General features: G+C 37.8%; 1 protein-coding gene across 3 annotated transcripts; it reads right to left on the bottom strand.

The window, feature by feature from the left end:
- Nucleotides 1–34: 34 nt before the first annotated feature.
- Nucleotides 35–18,350, bottom strand: LOC139126294 (uncharacterized). 3 transcript variants are annotated; one of them, XM_070692338.1, is made up of 4 exons: nt 17,802–18,350; nt 5,256–5,684; nt 3,126–3,239; nt 35–2,830 (listed from the first exon to the last, which is right to left on the bottom strand). In XM_070692338.1, the coding sequence occupies exons 1-4, from the start codon at nt 17,854–17,856 to the stop codon at nt 2,523–2,525; spliced, it is 906 nt and encodes a 301-aa protein (XP_070548439.1). In that variant the 5' UTR covers nt 17,857–18,350; the 3' UTR covers nt 35–2,522. The 3 variants fall into 3 exon arrangements, with proteins under 3 accessions (XP_070548439.1, XP_070548438.1, XP_070548440.1); XM_070692337.1 differs by lacking the exon at nt 17,802–18,350 and adding an exon at nt 7,004–7,153; XM_070692339.1 differs by lacking the exon at nt 17,802–18,350 and adding an exon at nt 7,004–7,158 and having other exon boundaries at nt 2,384–2,629.
- Nucleotides 18,351–20,389: the final 2,039 nt, after the last annotated feature.

The following is a 20,389-nucleotide window of genomic DNA, read 5'->3' as shown; positions in this document are numbered from 1 at the left end:
TATATCCTCTAGTGAATGAATAAATACGGCAGAATCACAAAAATGCTCAATTTTATTTCATCATCCAAGTAATGCAATGCTTTAGACCATGTGCCAACTTACACAACAACGCATGAATAGACAATAAAGTTAATCATTGTTGCAAAAATATTTCATAAATTTTAATGTGAATTATTTCTTAGTTCATCAGCATCTAAAAACGTTATTGAATCCACAGGTAAAGTTTCGCATTCGATGTGTGATCAATTGATATGATACATTGAAGTTTATTAGATGGTGGATGTGCCATGCCGTTGCAACGAGAACTTTTAAAACGATAATGCCTCCATTCAGAAATAAACCATAGCCGTGAGCGATTTACAGAGAATCTCTTACAACTAACAGTTGTATCGTCCTTTTTTACCGGTTATCCCACAATGCATTGCTGTTGCTGTATCTAACTTCGTGCACAAATTCAAAACAACAAAAGCAAACTGATTTTGTGTTGTACAACGGTTTGTTATACAGCAATTACACAAATTTGCAATGTCGAAAAATGTCTCCTGCATTTTTATCCACAAAAAGGTAGGTCAGGGTATAACCTACCATTATATTTCTATTAGTAACATACCCTGCATTTACCCTATGGATAAAAGGTTTTATGAGTGACGTACGCTTTGTTATACCGTAGCGCAGTGCATCATGGAACCGATAAAAGAACTATTGGGCTAAAACGTTTTCCGCACAATGCGTCGCTTTCTTCATCTAAACAGAATTCAAACAATGGATAATGGATAAGCTTAGCTATTACGGCATAGGTCAGAACATTAATCTTACATGAGGTGACGATAATCATCGTCCTTTATATAAACAATACATAAATAAATCTCTAGAGTTTACATTTCTTTATATAAAATAAACCAATATGAATTGTTTGAGATAATAAGCACTGGATATGGTCGTTGACGTCATCACTAATACTCCTTACACGGTATGTTGTCATATATATTTGCACAGTCAAAAATATGTGCACAATTAAAAACAATCTATTGATATAACTGTGCTGAACAAATCATTTTAGTTAACCATGTTAATATTACGTTCTCTGAGGTCTTGCTATCAACTTCAGTAACTCAAGGTAAAACGAATTACTGGGTCAACGTAACTATAAGACGTTATAATATTGGACCATGTTTTATAGCCAAAACATTCATATGTCGGAAATGAATTGGGCGAAAAGATAGCAAACATGGTAATACTGTGGAATTTTGATCCTCGTTACGATGAAAAAGTTAATGAAATGCCTCATGTGACTCTCACGGATATCTAAACAAAGTATCATAGCTCACATAAGATATGAGTAAATATTTAAGCAATAACCCCAACGTCAGGCCGGTAAACACGGGATTTGTGTACAATGCGCGATATTTTGCACTTCCTTTGGTTGCCAATGCTATATGGAGTGATTTTTACCCAAAATCGAGTGTATGTCCCCCTTTCAAATGGGGTTGTTGCTATTACATTTTATTAATATGTGTTCGTGGCGTTAAAATTGGTAAGAAAAGAATGGAGGAGGCAGAATCACATTTTGTGCAGCAAATGTCGTCAAATAGAAATTCAGCGTCAGGGATCGATTATTGTTGATTCGAAGGATACATAGCATGCACCTTCGGCTATTACAGAGGAATGCACATTGTTTCCGCATATAGGCGTCTGTGCTAGTTGAGGGTCCGCATTACCAAGGCCGGCGAGAACTCTTGTTCAATCGTAAATGACACGATCCTATAATATAACAATGAATAGCAAGGCTCTGGCGACTTTTACATCTATAGCCGTGCAAATTATAATAACTGCACAGGGGGTAATCAATCAGTATCTTTTACACGTTAAATAGAAGTGACTTTGAATGACAGTGTTTGACAGTGACTGGCATAAATCTACAGTGACTTTGGCTCATCTAATGGTTGCCATTTTCTCCTCTAATCTTTGAACAAACATTACTGTTTAGTCAGATCTTCACTTTTGAAAAAAGATTGGATATGGTGGGTTGTACTGTATGATACTATAGTTACATTTGTTCGATGTTGTTTCCATACCCTTTCAAAATTTTTTATTGACAGTCGATACTATGAAAATAATTGCAATATCATTACAATCATTGGTGTTAAGCGAACTTAGCTTAGGAGAATGGATATACACGTGATGTATCGTTAAGATTTTGGCAGACACTATAGCATTGGCGTAATGTCAGGAATCATATGCACAACTTCGCTACAAGTTTCATATTGACTGCTGTACCCATCTTTGTTATTAATTTTTTTGCTTCCATTGTGATAAAAGAACTCTTTTTCATGACGAAACGGTCAACATTATGTTCTGCAAGTACGCTTTAAATAAACGCCTTTCACACTTGGATGGTCATTGTGATAGCTCCCTGAGGACTTTGGACGGAAATACCCTTACCACACGCCCAGACTTTGCAGGACTGGTTTAACGCAACGCGTTCCATGTGCACTACAGTATCTTCAGCGATATGATTTAAGTCACACATCCACTGGTGCAGGTTGGCCTGCCGTGAAACGTACGATATGTTCACTTGTTTGTCTATTTCTTGGTCTGTTGGAATACATCACCGCCATCAGCATCAGTCCTATCAAGAGAATTCCACTAAACACTGCTAATGCAAAAACCAATATTAAGGTAGAGGACACTCCCGTTTCGGCAACGTCATTGTTTCGTCTCATAACGCCCTCATAAGGATTTACTGTCGAGACAGACAGGGAACCATCGGACGTAGAAGTCTTTCCGTCTGTAAATCGCGTCTTGCTCTGTTTCGTGGTCTCGATGAAGCCTTGTTAACAAAACATAAAATAAAAACTATGTACAATTTAAAGCGCAGTTGTAAACTTCACTACTCATACATTCCGAGGCAGCTTTCATCAAAGTTTTCAGTGATTTTCTCATGAGACGTATACCAAAGAAATAGAAGTATGAATAGGCCAGCATGGAGATTGTGGCCTCGTCATCATCATCATCATCACCATATCCTGATTATTACACTATACTTCGTTTTCTAATTCTCCTTCATTATTAGATTGGAGTTCAAAGCATTTTACACAACTGGTACAACAATGAAATCTACTAACGCCTGTGTGTTGATACTGTAGGGACAATGACATCTTCTAAGCTCTCAGAAACTAAAGTGGAACCGGTAGGGACATGTTCGTCCTTGGGCACGCATCGGATTTCATTGGTTGTGGCTAACGAGAGAAATAGAAAGATAATTTGTCAGATAAGCACATGCAAAACTGCACATTAAAAGACAAATGCGAAAAGAAGGTTTAACCTCTATTGATATGGCAAAGCTGAAGGTAAGGAGAGTTATTAAAGACTTATTAAAGCTGTAAGCATCGACACCTAGGCCAAAGCATGACTGAACTGTGTAACAAAAGAACATTTAAGTTCGATTTGTAAGCAGATAATTTGTTGTATGTCCAAACTGCTCTGTATGAAAGTTGAAGAATTTGGCTAACCCTTTTTAGGCTCTTTAGGCTCAAATTAGGTATGCGCATCATTAATGAGGTTCTTGTTCTGAGAGTGATAAGCTTCAATTGCTGTCAAATACCTTACCTGTATCTTTTGCATTGCAGGGATACAGGAAAGTAGGTCAAAGGTCGTTAAAGTATTTCGAGGAAATGTTTTATCTGTATAAAGGTCAATATAAGTATCCAAACTTCTAGCCCTTGTTGTTGCTGAGATACGTGACAGTAGGTCAAATTTCATCCACGGGTCATCCCGAATATTGAAGATAATACAGTTGCTTATCTCTTATCGGTAGTCATCAAACAAAAACAAAATTCTAGCCCTTATTGCTATTGAGCTACTTGAAAGAAGGTCAAAGGTCATAGGTCATTCAACAAGTTTTTCGCAATATTCTATGTGCGTATGTACGAGTTAAGATACAAAAGAAACAAAATGTCTAGCCTTCCAGTTGCTGAAACACATCAAATTAAATTAAGGTCAACTAAGGTCATCCAGAAATTTGAGAAAAAACATTCTGATCATCATTTCAAAAATCGAAACTGTCGTCCTTATATTTACTAAAATGTGTGAGATTATTTCAACGGTCATCCAAGGTCATATGAATATTTGGGAAATGATACCTTTGTATACTGTTCACTATTGATATGAAACCAAACTTCTAGCTCGTATTTTTATGAAATTACATCAAAGGTCATGGAAAAGTTTGGAGAATAATGTGTATATCCTGACTGACATATTGCCAAATTTTTAATATGCAGTGGGAAGAAAACTTGTATCAGTTAAACATCGTTTCCTATATCATATGTGAGTGGATGTGAAATATCTCTTTCAAAGTGAATGATATGGATCAAGGTACGTTATCGATGACAACGGTGTTTCCTTCAAAAGGATACGACATTTGCAATTTTCTCAAATATTCAAGGTATGTCAGAAGAATAAATCCTAACCCCAATGGGCTAAGATTGAATGTCTGACATAAGCTGTGGAATTTCTGTCTCACTCCGCGTCCTGCTCCTGCGAGACAGAAATTCCAAAACACGTGTGAGATGTTCCATCTCAGTCCATTGGCTTGTTGGATTCTATTAGTCTCATACTTGTTATCATCCAACCGAACCGAAAACTCTAGCCCATGTAGCTTCTGATATACGTTACAGTAAGGCAAAGGTCATCAGAGCCGACCCAACGTCATCCCATATTTTAGAGAATAACTTTTGTCTCATATTGTCCACCCTCAAATAAACACAAACGATATAGCCCTTTTAATTGCTGAAATATTCGAAAGTAAGGCAAAAGTCAACCAAAGACATTGCAAAACATTGAAAAATCTTTGTTCCATACTTAATATGTAACTAAGCATAAAAAAAGCAACACAAATCCTTTCTTTGGTAAGTAAAAGGACATTATATCCAACAATAACCAAACATCTAGTCCTTGCAGTTAGAGGTTTTTGACAGTATATCAAAGGCAAAGGCAATGCAAGGTCATCAAGAAATGACAAAAATATTGCAGTGTCAAACTTATCCATTTTGACTGTAATCAATTGTTGGTCCTGGTTAAAGTGATTTTAATGGTAATTCCTTGTTATTGAAGGCTGTTCGTGAATGGCAAAATGACTGCAGTTTAGGTGCGACAAAGGAGTTACGATTGAATTTATTCGTGCCAACGCCCAGTTTGATTGAGCCAATAATGATTATCCTTGATCAGGAGCCTCGTCTCCGAACAAAAAAACTTACCCTGACTCGAACGACTCCTTTCCTTAACGTCGAGGACCGTCTCTATTGTACACTGCTTCTCGATTTTCTTCGTTGTTCCTCGCCGCCCTTCGTTGACCAGGACTTGAATCCTGTAAGTGCCCGAGTGGGATATTCTACAATCTTCCTGCTTGAAACTGAGACTCAGTGCACCGCAACCTACTTCCTTGATTGTCATAAGTGAACGGTTAGATATGTGTACCTCGGGTTGACCAACCGATTTTAGAACAACTCTGTCAGTATCCGATTCACAGACATCAATTTCCAATGTCCAGTTCGGTTGGAAAGGACTTAAAAGGTCTACTGCGTATTTCATTTCCATAGTACCTCCCTCTTGCACACTCACAGTTTTGGAATTCTGTATAATTTTACAACCCTCGATTTCGTGACCATCCTTAATTGCCAGTAAAACTGCAACAAAATAGAACACAGATATAAATATAGAGACCTTCACTACCTCAAAAAGAGATCGCTTCTTTACTTGCATTATGACACAGCTTTTGCATGACAGTCAAGTATCAGCGTGATTGATACGTCGATTACATCGTTAAAGCTATATAAGAACATTTACATCAATACCTCATTAGTCTATTCCAAAGACACGTAGACACACTTACTGAACATACATATGAACATCCCTGCGAGCACCCATCCATCCATCCATCCACCCACCCACCCATCCACCCACCCATACATCCGACCACTCATCCACCCGATCATCCATCCATCATCATCCATCCATCCATCCATCCATACATACATACATACATACATACATACATACATACATACATACATACATACATACATACATACATACATACATACATACATACATACATTCGCAAGAAATTCGTCAAAAATTAATTAAAAACGGACTGAAAAATAAATATAACGCTCTTGGGTAATCATGCGATGATCACGAGCGTAATTCTGACAGCGAGGTGAGGGAATGTTCCAGTTTGTAACTCTAAGACAATAGCAGATGATCTATGAATGTCCATGCCATTGTAATATACATTACAATTGAATACAATTTTATACATCAGAATAATTTATTATTTATACATCAGAAGATAATAAATTGATTTTTAAAAAAAATATTTAAGGTCAATCTGAAATACGCACTAGATTCACGCATAGTTGCTTAAATTACAAAAGTCACGTACAAATTATCAATCAATAGATGCCTTTGGCATTCCCTGCTGTTTGCCTGTTCCTATGGGACTTCGCGACTAGCAGTAGTTTCTTGTCGCGGCCGTCTCTCGACTGCCGGTACTGCCGTTGCATAGTACATATGGATTTCAAGAAAACAGAAGTCGCAAACGTAAAGTCTGCTGCTCCATTACTGTTCATTTATGGATCTATGCCAACTATGCATGCCACGGCATGACACGTTTTTTCATTGTGATTCCCCTATGACGTTATGTTACTAATGTTAGTATCGGCAATTGCCCTATGTTGGTTCACATAAAAATATTGAAATTTAGCATAAAAATTGACACGGCTTCAAAGCTTATTGGATCTAGCACTCGTCTGTCTTCTGATAGCACGTCCATCTGGAAATGGACGCCCTTTCTTTGGAAAAAACGGAAGAATGTAGAAACTAGCTACAGCGACATATAGTAACACAGAGCCAATATGCAAATGTATTGGACAGCTGAATACGATTCTAGAACGGGACTTAACTTACTGAAATGACAATGTCATCATCTAGAATAGTAACTCACCGAAGACAAAGATGGCACACCGACAAACAACAAGGTGAGAATGTGATTTGATGTCCAAGAGAGCGGCGAGGTCGGACATTTTGTACGTACTCGTATGCTTCTAAGTTTTGTGATAGGGGAGGTCCCGTTGCCCAGTAAGTAGGGCACAGCGTAATGCCTCCAGGCATTGTTTAGCGCCACCCCGTGAAACCCTCGCATGCAAAACGTATTTCATCGAGATCTTTACTCATCTACAAAAATTAACGAGGCGGTTAAGATAGCGTGCTTTTACTAAACATACTTTTTTCAAATCTATGTTTCTAATCAACTCATTGAAAATGATATGAAAACCCCCTCATACTGTGTTCAAAAAGCAGAGAAATGAAAACGCCCTCATACTAAATATGTTAAAAAGGCAGAATATCAGTGTAGTATGTTTGCAAACGTCCACCAAAAGAATAAAAGGGGTACATATTTTGGTAAAACAACATAACATTGTACGGTACAGAGTAAGACAATTTTTCAAAATTCGGACTCTGGCCTTTGAAATAAAACAGACTGTTTTCTATTAAGTTTTGATAGCTAAGTTCAAATGCACCAACTGGACAATTTTTGCGTATGCTAGTTTAGGGGCCCTTTTTAGTACTGCTATCAGTGCTAAAGCAATACTTTAGCATCACTGGGATGAGCTCCTTTCCAATAAGAATGGTGCATAGTACCATGATATAATATATAAATCTACTTTTAGTGTGCCAAAAAAGTGAGGACAATTGTTCTAATGTAAATTTACAAAAAATGTTACTTTTTCTTTTGCTGTGATCTCTTGACCCGCTTTCTATGACTACAGCAGCAGGTTTTTTCAAAAGTTAATAGTGTTCGCGTTGCATGTGAATAACATGCAATAATGTTGATGAACGTGATGCATGTTATCGTTGGATACAGTGTGCGTGTGTTGTCAACGTTATCCCAATTTATAAAAATACTCGGTCTCAGGCGTTGATCGATCTCTCACACGTCCGTTTTCTGCTTTTCGGACTTCAAGTGACGAAAGTACCCAAATAAGAAGACAAAGAGACACAATTTTACATAATGTAATTCCCCTACCGCATTCCTGTATATTGTCGATTTTAGTACAATCCGCTCGACATTTATGTCATATCTCGCGCATTGTACCAACATCTCGAGTATACAAACCTGCAGCGGGGGTTATTGCTTAAATAAAGACGTAAAACGAATTCAGACAATGGTTTGTACGAAGCCAGGGAAGGAAAACACTGGAAAAAAGGTGAATCACATGAGATGTTAAAATTAGGTAAGCACCACAGAAAGCAGTGAAGGTTTTAGGCCTACTTGGGGAAATGAGTATGCTTTGTTCTGGCTTTTAAGCCTTTGGGATTTCCTGTGAAAAGAGTATTTCCTACCAACGAACGTCTCCTCTGTACTTTGATAGTAATTACAAACTGTTATCACTTTCCATTTACGTCAGTGCTTTCAACCTGGCTAAACACGTCAACAGGAGCAATGGACAAGTCACATGCACAGAGACCAGTAAATATGCCACCACAACGAAAATAATGCAGTGCTTGGTTCTGCATGTTTAGTCTATAATCCTTCCATTGAAATATGTAATTCTACAAACAGTGCCATCATTCATTTACACACAAATTGCAGTTATTTGTGACTGTTCTACACACTGATGTAGGTAATCTACGCAAAATTATTCCAAATGCACTCCATAATTCTATGATGCATTTAATGTGTAATCATTTCTGCACTGATACTGACTAACAGAGTCTCTTTCCCTAAAGTTAAATGGATGAGGAATACTTCGTCGATGGCACATCGTTGCCGAAATACGGTGGAAAGTTTTGTAGATCGTATGAGTAAGCGTATTCTCTATGACTTGAATTGATATACAAGCCTGCTTGACTCGTGCTGTTTTATCACGCTACATCAATTATTTATTTTAATATCAGAACAAACCAACAAGGTCGAGTTTGTTAGGTATACCGGGAGTTACTTGTTGCGACTGCCATGATCACAACATGCGCATAGGGCAGTTGTTTGTATGCATGAATGACTAACTTCAAAGCTTTTTGAAGATTTTGGCTCTTTGTTGTGTCATTCGATGATACTTTAAAGTATGTTTGTTTTCAATATCAGCTACAGTTTTTTCCACTCCAAAAAGCATGTTGAGATGCACTGACGGTATTCAGCCTGTCAACTCAATATGTACATGTGTAAATTGAATTATTATTGGTGACAAGTGATGAATTTGGTCCGGACGAGAATTCAAATGTAAACAATGATACTGTACTTTACACGTGTAGGGCCTGTGTTTACACACTAAGTACTGGGCGTTTCAACACGTGTTCGGGAGGAGAACAAGAATGTGAAATTAACATACAAAACCAAATAGTGGAAACAATTATCAATATAATTACAGCTACAGGCTAATTTATAGAGTTGTGACAAGTCACATGTCTTTGGCTAATTTTATCATACCGGCGCTTCGCTCAATTTAGATTAGTATAATTTTGTTCAAGGGGACTATTGTTGCAAAGAGGTACGGCCGTCACACAGTAAAAAAAGGTATAGTAATAACCAGACTACATTATTACATGCCTCGATGTGAGTGCCAATCAGTGCATTAATTTGAATAGGAACGTCCGGGCCGATGAACGATGTACTGACCGGTTTTCATGGTTACCCAGTCCAGTGAAGCCTTTCGACGTTTTCGACATCAGAGTAGACGCATAACGCTAGGTGTAAAATATCCATGCGCGCACTGTTAATTTGACTTTCGTTAAAATCTGTTTGATGCTGGTCGATAATGGTAAAATTGTTTGAAAATGCCCTGTATATAACTAAATGTCATATAGCATTAGCTGTGATGAGGTATGTAACAGAAATATTATTGCCTGAATACGTGGGTTCATGTGCCGTCGCAGCAGGAGACAATTGCCTTTCTTGCGTCGGGCAAATTGCCACCTGCTCTCGGGCACATAAACCCATGTATTCAGGCAATAATATATAATGGCTGTGAATCAGCGTCGAACGACTTAGGGTGTTGATATTAATAAAAGTTCGCTAAGATCAGTGTGAATAACATTTGCATTTCCCGATTACTCTGTCGACCACAACAGGCTCTAACTTCTATGAATCAATACCGTGGTCTTTATGTTCTTGGAGGTGGTTTCTTCTGAGAGAAAAGTGTTCGTTTGATTACTTGACTTCTCTTCCAGGCCACTGATTGATTCTTACTTTCAACAGTCTTGGTCATTTGCATCGCGCGAATTCACCAAATGGCATGTACGCTTACATCACGAATACTCAGTAACCATGGCAAACACGTTGACCGCATTGATAAATTCAAGGCAAGTGGAGTTCGTTAGTATTTGAAAAAAGACTTATAAATGTGGCTTAATTTGAGACAGTTTTTTATAGAAAATCGTATATTTCGCAAAGTGTACAAATTACACGCAAGAAAAGAATATTCAACAGCGCGTATGCGACACCATAAAGTTGGTCGGTTAGGATATGTGTTGCAGCATGCATATTATCAAGAGTATAGATTGATTTCAATTAAAATACTAATGGTTTACGTTTACCCGTCGGCAATATGCGGGACCTAGGCATACTTTTAAATTGAGGAGTTGCCAACACTGTCAGGCGTAACTATTTTCCTATAATGTACGTCGATTACAGAGAAATCAACCCCATGAGAGTTGAAATATCGTGTGTTTACTAAGGATGTCAGACATAGTAAAAACAAGTGTAATAATATTGATCTATTGAGTTTTTGTGGTATCATAATTCAATATCGGTAAAAACTATAGCCGTAGATCATGACGTCTAAGCTGTGTAGCAGCTGCCCTGACATAACAAGTCGCAGCTGAAAAAAAGCATAGCGATTTTAAATTTGTCCCTACACTTATGATGATACGTATTTACAACTGTTTACGGAACATACAATTATGGATGCACCAAATAATCTTTGCAATCTTTTACATTCTCGAAAATTTAAAAAAGTTACTTTTCGAAGTCTGTGCAGCATAATCCCTTTCAAATATCATCCAGTTTTTATAGTCAACCTCCACGTCAATGTTAATTATTCAGAACACATTTTTGCTCTGCGGAATGTTTTTCATTTTACTGTCTTAGTCTCGACTTCAGCTATTTAAAGTTTAAGTCTGTGGCAATGTCTAGGGAAAGATAGACATATCTCCAGGTCGTCAGTTTGATGTAATATTGCTAAATCTACAAACTGCAGTGTCACTATTTATACGAGTTCAATAACTTACCAACAGCCAGGATTAAGAAGATGAAAGATATCGACGACATTCTCTTTTCGGCTACATCAAGGAACTACTGTAACTGATCTGTGTATATTAGTGAACCCTATGTACAACCACCAAAATTAAATTAGATATTATGTGCTCTGGTCTGATCACGCCATGTGAGCCATCTCTGGTCTTTGACGCACAACTCACTTCACTTTCAGTCGCTCGGTTCATAGCTCTCCCTATTTTAATTTCTTGTGCGAAAGATGGTTAGAATATTTAATGGTTCTCTAGCAAGATAAATATGATTCTTGAGCGAACAAACATTAATGTGATGAGATAATATACGAAATAGCATTCTGCGGGCTGTGTTTAATATCTGTCTTCTATGTTCCATGAGTTATTATATGTATTGTTTTATGTCCACGTGTTATGACTGATCGTGACAGAGATGTATAACATATGTATGGCTTTTTTCAACCATGGAATGCGGGATTCACCATGCTTATGCAAACATTAATGAAGTGCATCTCTTCTCGCGACTCCGATGTATGACGATACGTGAAATGTTGTCAACTAGGTGTGAAGAGCATTTGAGATTTCCAGGATATATTTGGGAAAATGGTAATTAACATGGTGATTCCATCGACAAGAAATTAGTCCGCGCTATCGTTGATAATGCAACCAGCCAACCGACCGACTAACAAACCATAAACAGTAGAAGCGAGACTACTGTCTATGAAGAAACCAACCATTTCGCTGCATTGGCGTCTTTAAATCATACTGTGACGTCAAAGATCTCACTGAACGTGATCTGCAAAATGAAACCTCTTACATTATATCTCAATTTAATATAATATCTGACTGTATTGAAGCCCTACCCTATCACCAAATCCTCATTGCTGTCATCGATTCACTCATAGACTTGAGATTTGCAAACAATCATGCCTAAACGTCATTAGAATATGAAGTGTTTATATTATCTCCTTTCAAAGACAAAGTTTTCTTCCGTCTTGAACCGTTGTTCTAAGTTTCCAGTTTCCAGTGTCTCTATCTCAAAAGCTAGTTTTTTCCTCGCAGGCTCCCTCTTATGTCTCGATCCGACACTCATCCTTACTTTACTACAAAAATAACATGTCAAGGCTTCTTTATGCCTTTCTCCGGTTACGATTTGCATTACATTCTTCACGTCCACCATTCCGAGTTCCTCTTTTTTCATTCAGTGTTTCAAGTGGTTTTCTTAATCTTCGCTTAACTGTGATAGTCACGTCTTGATCTTGAACGCTTATCTTCACCTAGTATAAATTCGGAATGTTTTATGTTGTCAAGTGTACTGCTAATCTTATCAGAGCTTGATAAATCAGAGTTGGGCAGGCGCGTTTTCGAATGATTTGTGTGTGAAGTGTTTCAAGAACGAAGTTGCCATATTTTCTAGACTTTATTGATCATGATCTACTTTCACTTTATCTCCTTTTGATTTGATGTTTGGTTTGATGTTTTGAAAGGTCAGAGGAAAGCATCTGTAAAGTCAATATTTAGAACACTGGTCAACAAAATTCAGACAAACAAATCTTTCATTGACTTCGATTTGAAAAACAAGACAAATCGCTCCTTATGTCAGCATCACGTACTGGAAATTTATTCCATGATGTTTACAATCGAGACCGAAAGCAACTAACCTCACACGAAGACATCGAATGATCTCTGTGTTAACAATACTACGTGTGCATTCACCAGTCGTGGTGTGTTTTTTGTCGTTTAAAGCTGAACACCAGATTTCGATCCCTTCATGCTACATTTCCAACATCATTATCACTCACCGCTTAAAGATTTGATGAGTAAAATTATTCTCAAAAGATACTGGACCCCATGGTATTCTCACATTCGCCATTACGTATATATGACATGTTAAGTGGTATAATGCTAGGCAATATAAAATTTCACGTACACAAAAGCTGCGTTTTTGGTTGATTGCGTTACCAGATTGGCAAGACTTTAGGACTCATAATGTCACCAAGAGATACTATTTGTTTATATTTCTTTTGAGAAAAATGGCCCTTCAATCATTAGGCCATCTCGGGGTCATGCTTAATTGCACCGGTCAAACATGAAGTTATTACCCGCTTACCGCATTTATTTCTCAAAGAGAGTCTTAGCTCAAAGGAAACATCGAAGAAAATTCATATGCCGATGAAACATGTTTCAGCCATACCAAACGGTTGCAAGGAATGTTGATATTACACTCATGTAATTGCATACAGACGAAGGTAGCTAATGTAATGATAGTAAATGATCAAATAATTATATTGTTATATACTTCATGCAAATGAAATATTTTACTCTCCATTATGAAAAGAAACAGCGGCTAGTTATTGCTTTCGGAACCGACGTGATATAGCTCGCGTAACTGGGAACGAAATGGGATCAGTGAACTGTATCGCGACCGGTTAAATTCGTGCCCTGTTCACGCACTGCAATGTTAACAAGAGCCTATTACTTTCCGGTTGTTCGGTACCAGACGAAAAGAATTTCAACAAAAATAACCGTATCGTAAACAGAGAGAAAGATAAACTCTTAATTCGTTTCAAAACTGACGTAAAATATCTCGCGCGTACTTTGAAACCCGAAAAAACGTGAAATGTAAAAGTCGGCCCGGGTGAACTCACGTCGTGTTTATGCATTACTGGGTGTTGATAAGACCGTGCTGGGGTTTTCCCGGGGTTCGGTACCAGATGCTGACAAACACGTCGGCATACACAACGCTGCACCAAGACGTTCGGCATGATAACATACAAAGAGAAAAGTCACGATGAAAGTCGTAGGCGACACCTTTGTTCTGTGAAGTGTTTCGTGAAAAAGACAGACAGTATACGTCACGATATATGAGTCGCACTAATCAGACTCTACATCGAAAACAAAAGTAAACACCGTGACGCTGATAATATTTTCAAGAAGACTGTCACGTGACTTATTTGTCAAGAGAATTACTGCTTCCGGACTTGTACATCAAAGAGGAGTCTTCAACATCACTTACAATGTCATAAAAAGACACTGGTTTTGGTTCCACACCAACGTTCAACACTCAAGTGATACCTCTAAATTTATCATGACTAAACATTAAGAAAGTATTCCTAATTTACAGCAGCCATGTTCAAACGAATATGCGTGTGTGATATAGTATTCGAAAACTTGAACATCACACTTGACAGAGGGTTCACTCTTATAAAATCATCGATATTTCGAATTCATTTATGTCTCCTGTTTCACTTTTGAGTAACCCATTTTCCCACGCCAATTGTAATCCCGTCATGCGACACATTGAAGCCAATCTAATGGCCACTGTGCGGTTGTCGATTTTTTTTCGCTGTTCTAAAATGTCATCAATGTGTTGATATGTTCATGTCCTATTTCGGATGAACTCAAAGTTACAATTTACGTCAGACTATTCAATAATTGTGTTATAGCGTTTGGCATCCATATGCAGGATCACAAAATTGCCTCTCAACCGCACACTGCTTTACTGACGTTACCAAATAAAAATCTGATTATATCGTACTCAGCGTAAATAAAGTAAGCTAATGGCCTTAGTCGGCCTCGATCGGCAACAGGTGGTTGTTGAACACGAACTTTGGACTACAAATATATGTATCTCTCATCACATTAACAAAGGGACGGCCCCGGCTTTGACTTAAATAAAGGACGTACCGCTGACCAATGGAAGTTTTATTTTTGCTGTGGAATGCGTTGCACCGGAACCTGTTGCGAGTTTCAATATTTGAATGCAAGAGAAAAACATCACAAAGTAGAACAAGGAATCTCGTTATTCAAATAAAATTTTCCATTATTAAATCTGCCCATATTTTCTTTACAATTTGTAAATTTTAAGTAGTATTTGTGTATGACAGAAATATATCCTGTTCTTTTAAGTTATCCCGCTGTAGGGATAGTATAATATTACCATTTACAACAAAAATGTCCAATCCTGCTATTAGCCCTGTATAGTTCCTTTCAGAACCCTGGTGTGAAGGTACACGTCTGTGTCAGTTCATAATTGGTAGAACATCTCTGCAATAGCCACCACCTGAACACTGCTGGGTGCATTGCTTGTACGGAAGAGTGTCTCGCACGACCTGAAATTTCTGTATATAACAGTACTGTATGTACCGGACTGTATTTACATGTAGTGCTGTGTACAAAGTTATACGATGTGAGATTTCCATACGCAATAGTACATATGTCTACAAGACTGTATATAGCGCTTCGTGCACAATTACAGGGCCTGAAATTTCTGCAGCACTTGTATGTCTACAGGACTATATACCTTAATTGCTGTGCACACTGTACTTGCTATAGGATATAAAATTTATTTGTGTAACAGTACCAGTATCGATCTGCAGGAATGTGTAGTGCAGTGGACACTGATATGTGGCTTGTATACACATATCTACGTGCATCTGCACTATGAATGTACCCTTAAATTGAGCACATTCTTGGGAAAATTCACACCAAATAACATCTGCCTGTGCAATTGTTATGTCAGAACTAGCGAAATTGATACTGATACATTCACCGCTAACCGTGCACCAGTGTTTCTTGCCTGTGTTTACAGCACTGGATAAAGTCAGGAATTACACCACTCTATCCTTACGTACTCATCCCATTAAAATCTGTTAAACTTTTAATTCTCATGGAATGTATCTCAGTGTCTGACATAGCTACTGATCAGGCTCTGTTACAGATATGAAATTATCCAGCCGTATGTCGATATAACTAAGACATAAAGAATATGATTGTTACTTTAAGCAAATGTGTATTTTTCAAAGTTAAATTCGTTTTAAATATTGTCGTATAGACATTCACAATTAATTTATACTGTTTGTGGGCAGGCAGTCTTGGGGCAATACAGTTTATGATCCTATTTTTATGGACCACTCTTATTCAAGTATATTCTGTTAACTGTTTAACAGAAAAGTTAAATGTTTAGACAACTTCCATCTCTCAGTCCTGCTCCTAACCGATATATCCTTGACGTGGAAACCCAATTCAATACAGCCAAAGGTAAGTTTACACCTAATGAAGGAGTTTTACTAGCAATGAAAATATTTTCTCTTTAAAATTGAAGGACTGTCTGATTTAAGGGCCAGTATAATTTTGATTATGTTTTCACTGTTTCTGTTTCTTGTTCTATTCCCCAAAGCATGTTGAGATACAGATTCCTTTTGGGCTTGTCAACTCAGATTTTACATTATGTAGACTGCATTGTCATTGTTCTCAAGTGACTTTTGTCCGGACGAGAATTCAAATAAAAACTATAACAGCGCATTTTACAGGTGTATGAGCTGTGTTGACAAGGTAAACTATGGTATGTCGACATGATTTGGGGAGAAAAAGGACAAACTGTAGTTGATATCAGAAACAAAAATAATTGGAAAAATCATAACAATGTACAGTTACTGGCCCTTTTTGTTTCCTTTCGTTTCTTTGTTTGTTCGCTTGGTTGCTTGTATACTTATTTGATTACTAGTGGCAGATATAACATTATCCAAAAGCTTTTCCCTGTCCATTCGTAGACCAGCTGTTCCACTTCACATAGGTGACAAAAACACGTGAAGCGTTGAGGGGAGATGCTATCGACATATCAGCGCTATCACAAGTCAGATAAGGTTGTTTATTTTGTTTTTGAACTCTTTTGTCACGTTTAATTTATTAAATATAGAATGCACCTCGAGGACAGATATTAGAACTCTAAACTTATTGCAATTCTTTTCTAGTCTACCTCTTGTGGGGACTCATTTTAAAGCTGATGGAAGTAAGAACAAAATTCCACCGTCTTAGTTTTTGGAAAAGAACAGTGTTATTTTCCTCGTAGAGTTAAGACGGGCATGGCGGTCATTCTGAATTTCATGTGTTGGTAAATGCCATGTAATTAATTTCTCTTGCAGGCTACTAAATTCTGCAGAGTGATCAGTGATTTTTATATTTGATTTGGTAAGAGTATTGTTGGAAGTCTCGCTGAGGAAAAGTTTGAGCAAAAGGTTACGTCTTTCGCTTTTGAGGCGCATACAAAATTAAACCAACTTGACATTTTCAACATGAACGTGCACTGTTTCCTCGAGGCATCTAGGACGATTGTGGTCATTTTGGGGAGTGAGTGAGATCTCCTGTGATTGGCACAAGTAAGACGCCGCATCCTATTTTGGTTCATAGATTGCCTGAATGGAACGATTTTCTTTCGAGTTTGATTTACCAAGCCCCCACTGCAGTGACTCAATAGACATTCGAAATTATCGTTCCATTGGTCTAACCACGAATAATGCGTAATGAAAGTGAGAAAAATACGATTAAGCAGAAACGTATACGTACGCACATGTCTTGTTGTAACCAACAGGTTATTCAGTCACACAATTATACACCGCATTCTTATCAAAACGATCTACACGGCAATCTAGCACACCAGCTGTGTGGACATATTCAGACCATGGAGGTAATACGTCTGTTCTCAGCCCAAGCAACTCGAAACTGAAAAGCTGACTTACCGATGAGCAGGGCCAATGTCACGATATACCTGCTGAACATTTCATACATTCCCATGGCTTTGGACCAGGCTTTGGAAAAGTTATATCAATTCTCAGGCACACAAATTCCCCTCGGTTCTTGTTTCGCGTAACGAGCTCAGTGAAGGCAAGTTAAAATGTTACTTGTGTGGCTCTTCCAGCTATTTAACATCTTCCCATGCATGCTCCATCGGGTGAGGGGTGACTGGGGAGGGATTGGATGCCCGTCAGAGAACGAATCGGTTGTCAAACACATTGAAATAACACCAGGTGTTTAGCTCGTCCGTGAAATGTATTTGACACTTTATTCGATTTTGAATCATTCATACGCTAGTACCACAAAGCGAAATCTGTCAGGATACGCCTGCAATGTTGGGATGGAATGTTCAAGCGCTCTCCAAGGATTGATCAAAGTTTCTGAAGATATTTATTGTGGAGCCAAGCAAACCCGTGATGTCAATGGAATATGATTTTTCATGCTTCATGTTCACCCGTCTCCCATGTTCTGTCTACAATTCATGGAAACCTTCTGCTCGACTCTACTCTCGGCAGGAAGGATACTAGGATCAAAGTGCATAACAGGCATAACCCTGCAGAGTTACTTAACACAAATATTTGTCAACCGTTATAAACACACATGTTTCGAGAAGGCAACATTCCAAGAATGATCGCTTTTAGAACGAGTAATTCGATCATCAAACTCTCAGAATAATTGAGCTTTCCAAGAAGTAGTAAAAGTACACCAAGCTGCGTAACAGAGTAACGGTCTATCCAATATATACATATACTTTCAAATGTAAATGAAATACATTCACTGGTGAGTTATTGCAATTTTTTGTGATTAAAAAAATGTCTAAATTTTCTGTCGCCATGTATGTTGCATAGAATCTCTGATTCATATCTAGGGGCGTTTTTCAAAATCCGAATCGTAATAGCTCGGTTTTGATTTATAACTGTAAGGACATGTCTGTTTTATTGAGTCAATACATCGTCCAACGAGAGTCAAAGGTTAACAGAATGCGTGTAGATTTGCAATCAACATGTCACCGTCATAAATAAAAGTTTTTCGGACACCGAGTCAAACAAAATTGACAATGTAATGAAAACTTTAAACGAGTATTCAAATGTCATTGCAACGCACATTGTTGATATCGTGCCATAATTATCAAGAAACAGTGACGTCACTGTTATCAGCGAGCTGGTATACGTAGATGTATCTATGAATCTTATTGGTTCTCGCTTTTGTGTCGGTCTCCTTTTAAAGTGGAAATTTTATCTATGCATGACCTGGCTTGCCAAGCCGTTATCAATCGAAGTCTATAAAAGTCTGCAAGATCTTAATCTATTTTAAAGTTCCTAAAAGTGAGTAGCTAGCAATAAAACGTTTGTGCACAAGTGATTCATCCATAACTACCGTTTATGCTTACCAAATGCTATTCCACTGTGGTCAGTGAAATTAAATGTTGTATAATACTGAACACAAATTCGGACCCAATGAAACGATGTGTGTTTGCGCTAAACCTGCAGACCCTGTACACCCATTTCCAAAGCAAATTGAATAAATTCTCTCAATTTCCTATCTTTTATGGATCCCAACCGACAAAAAATAAATATAATAAATTACCCCGACCTACCTACCATAATTTTTGGAGGCATATTACCTTAAAACACATTTTTCATGTCGCCTTCATCCTATGCAACCTGAAATTCATATTCGATTTCTTCACCACTTTGGACTTTAAAGCCCCAATGGTGAGTACATTAGCGCAATCATAACTAAAAACTAAGATCTGAATGAAGCATTAAAGCTAGAATAACGTCATAACTCTGTACGTCACAGTTTGAAAAAAAGTGGCAAGGGGTTCAATAAAACATACAGCGACGGGTTTGCAATATTAAGTTAGCTTAGACTCATTTACAACCCAACCATTTCATAGCAGCATTATTGCTCATCTCAGAGCAACACGAATGCCTCGGTGTAATGCTACCGATGTTTGTTACATTACTGATGTACTGAACAATCGCCACACTGATGACTTTAATGAAATGTTATCGTCTACGCAAATGTATTGTGTTTATTCATGGTTTATCTGATACAGACCTCTGCCGCGGCATATGGGTGTTCCGGACACGTATCCTACATGGAACCTTTCTATCTAAATGGATAACGCAGTTTCACAGATGCTTACGTTATAATCAGTAATTTAAACTATGGAAGACTTTTCACACGATGGAAATATCAGTATGCTAGTTCCATAATTATCCAACGCCATGGAAGTTTGTAAGCGTGCCATACAAACGAATTGTGGCAACTATGATGATATTGAAAAATTTATGTTTTGTTGACGTCTACGCCACCATGGCTACGTGAAAAACAAAATCTCACTAACTGCCCCCCCCCCCCCCATATTCATTTTATTATCACTAAGTCACGAAGATAACGAAGACATGTCCAAAACCTGTGATAAATGTATTGAAATAATTCCGCTAAACTGCCACTTATTCATGTGCGCAGAGTGTATGGGTTTAGTTTTCGTTCTATAGGCTCGTTCTATAGGCTGAGACGCGGT

This window comes from Ptychodera flava, assembly GCF_041260155.1.
Source record: "Ptychodera flava strain L36383 chromosome 3 unlocalized genomic scaffold, AS_Pfla_20210202 Scaffold_27__1_contigs__length_13241970_pilon, whole genome shotgun sequence".
NCBI lineage: Eukaryota > Metazoa > Hemichordata > Enteropneusta > Ptychoderidae > Ptychodera > Ptychodera flava.
Note: the sequence above shows the minus strand (reverse complement) of the source record. Positions and strands in the feature narration are given on the sequence as shown.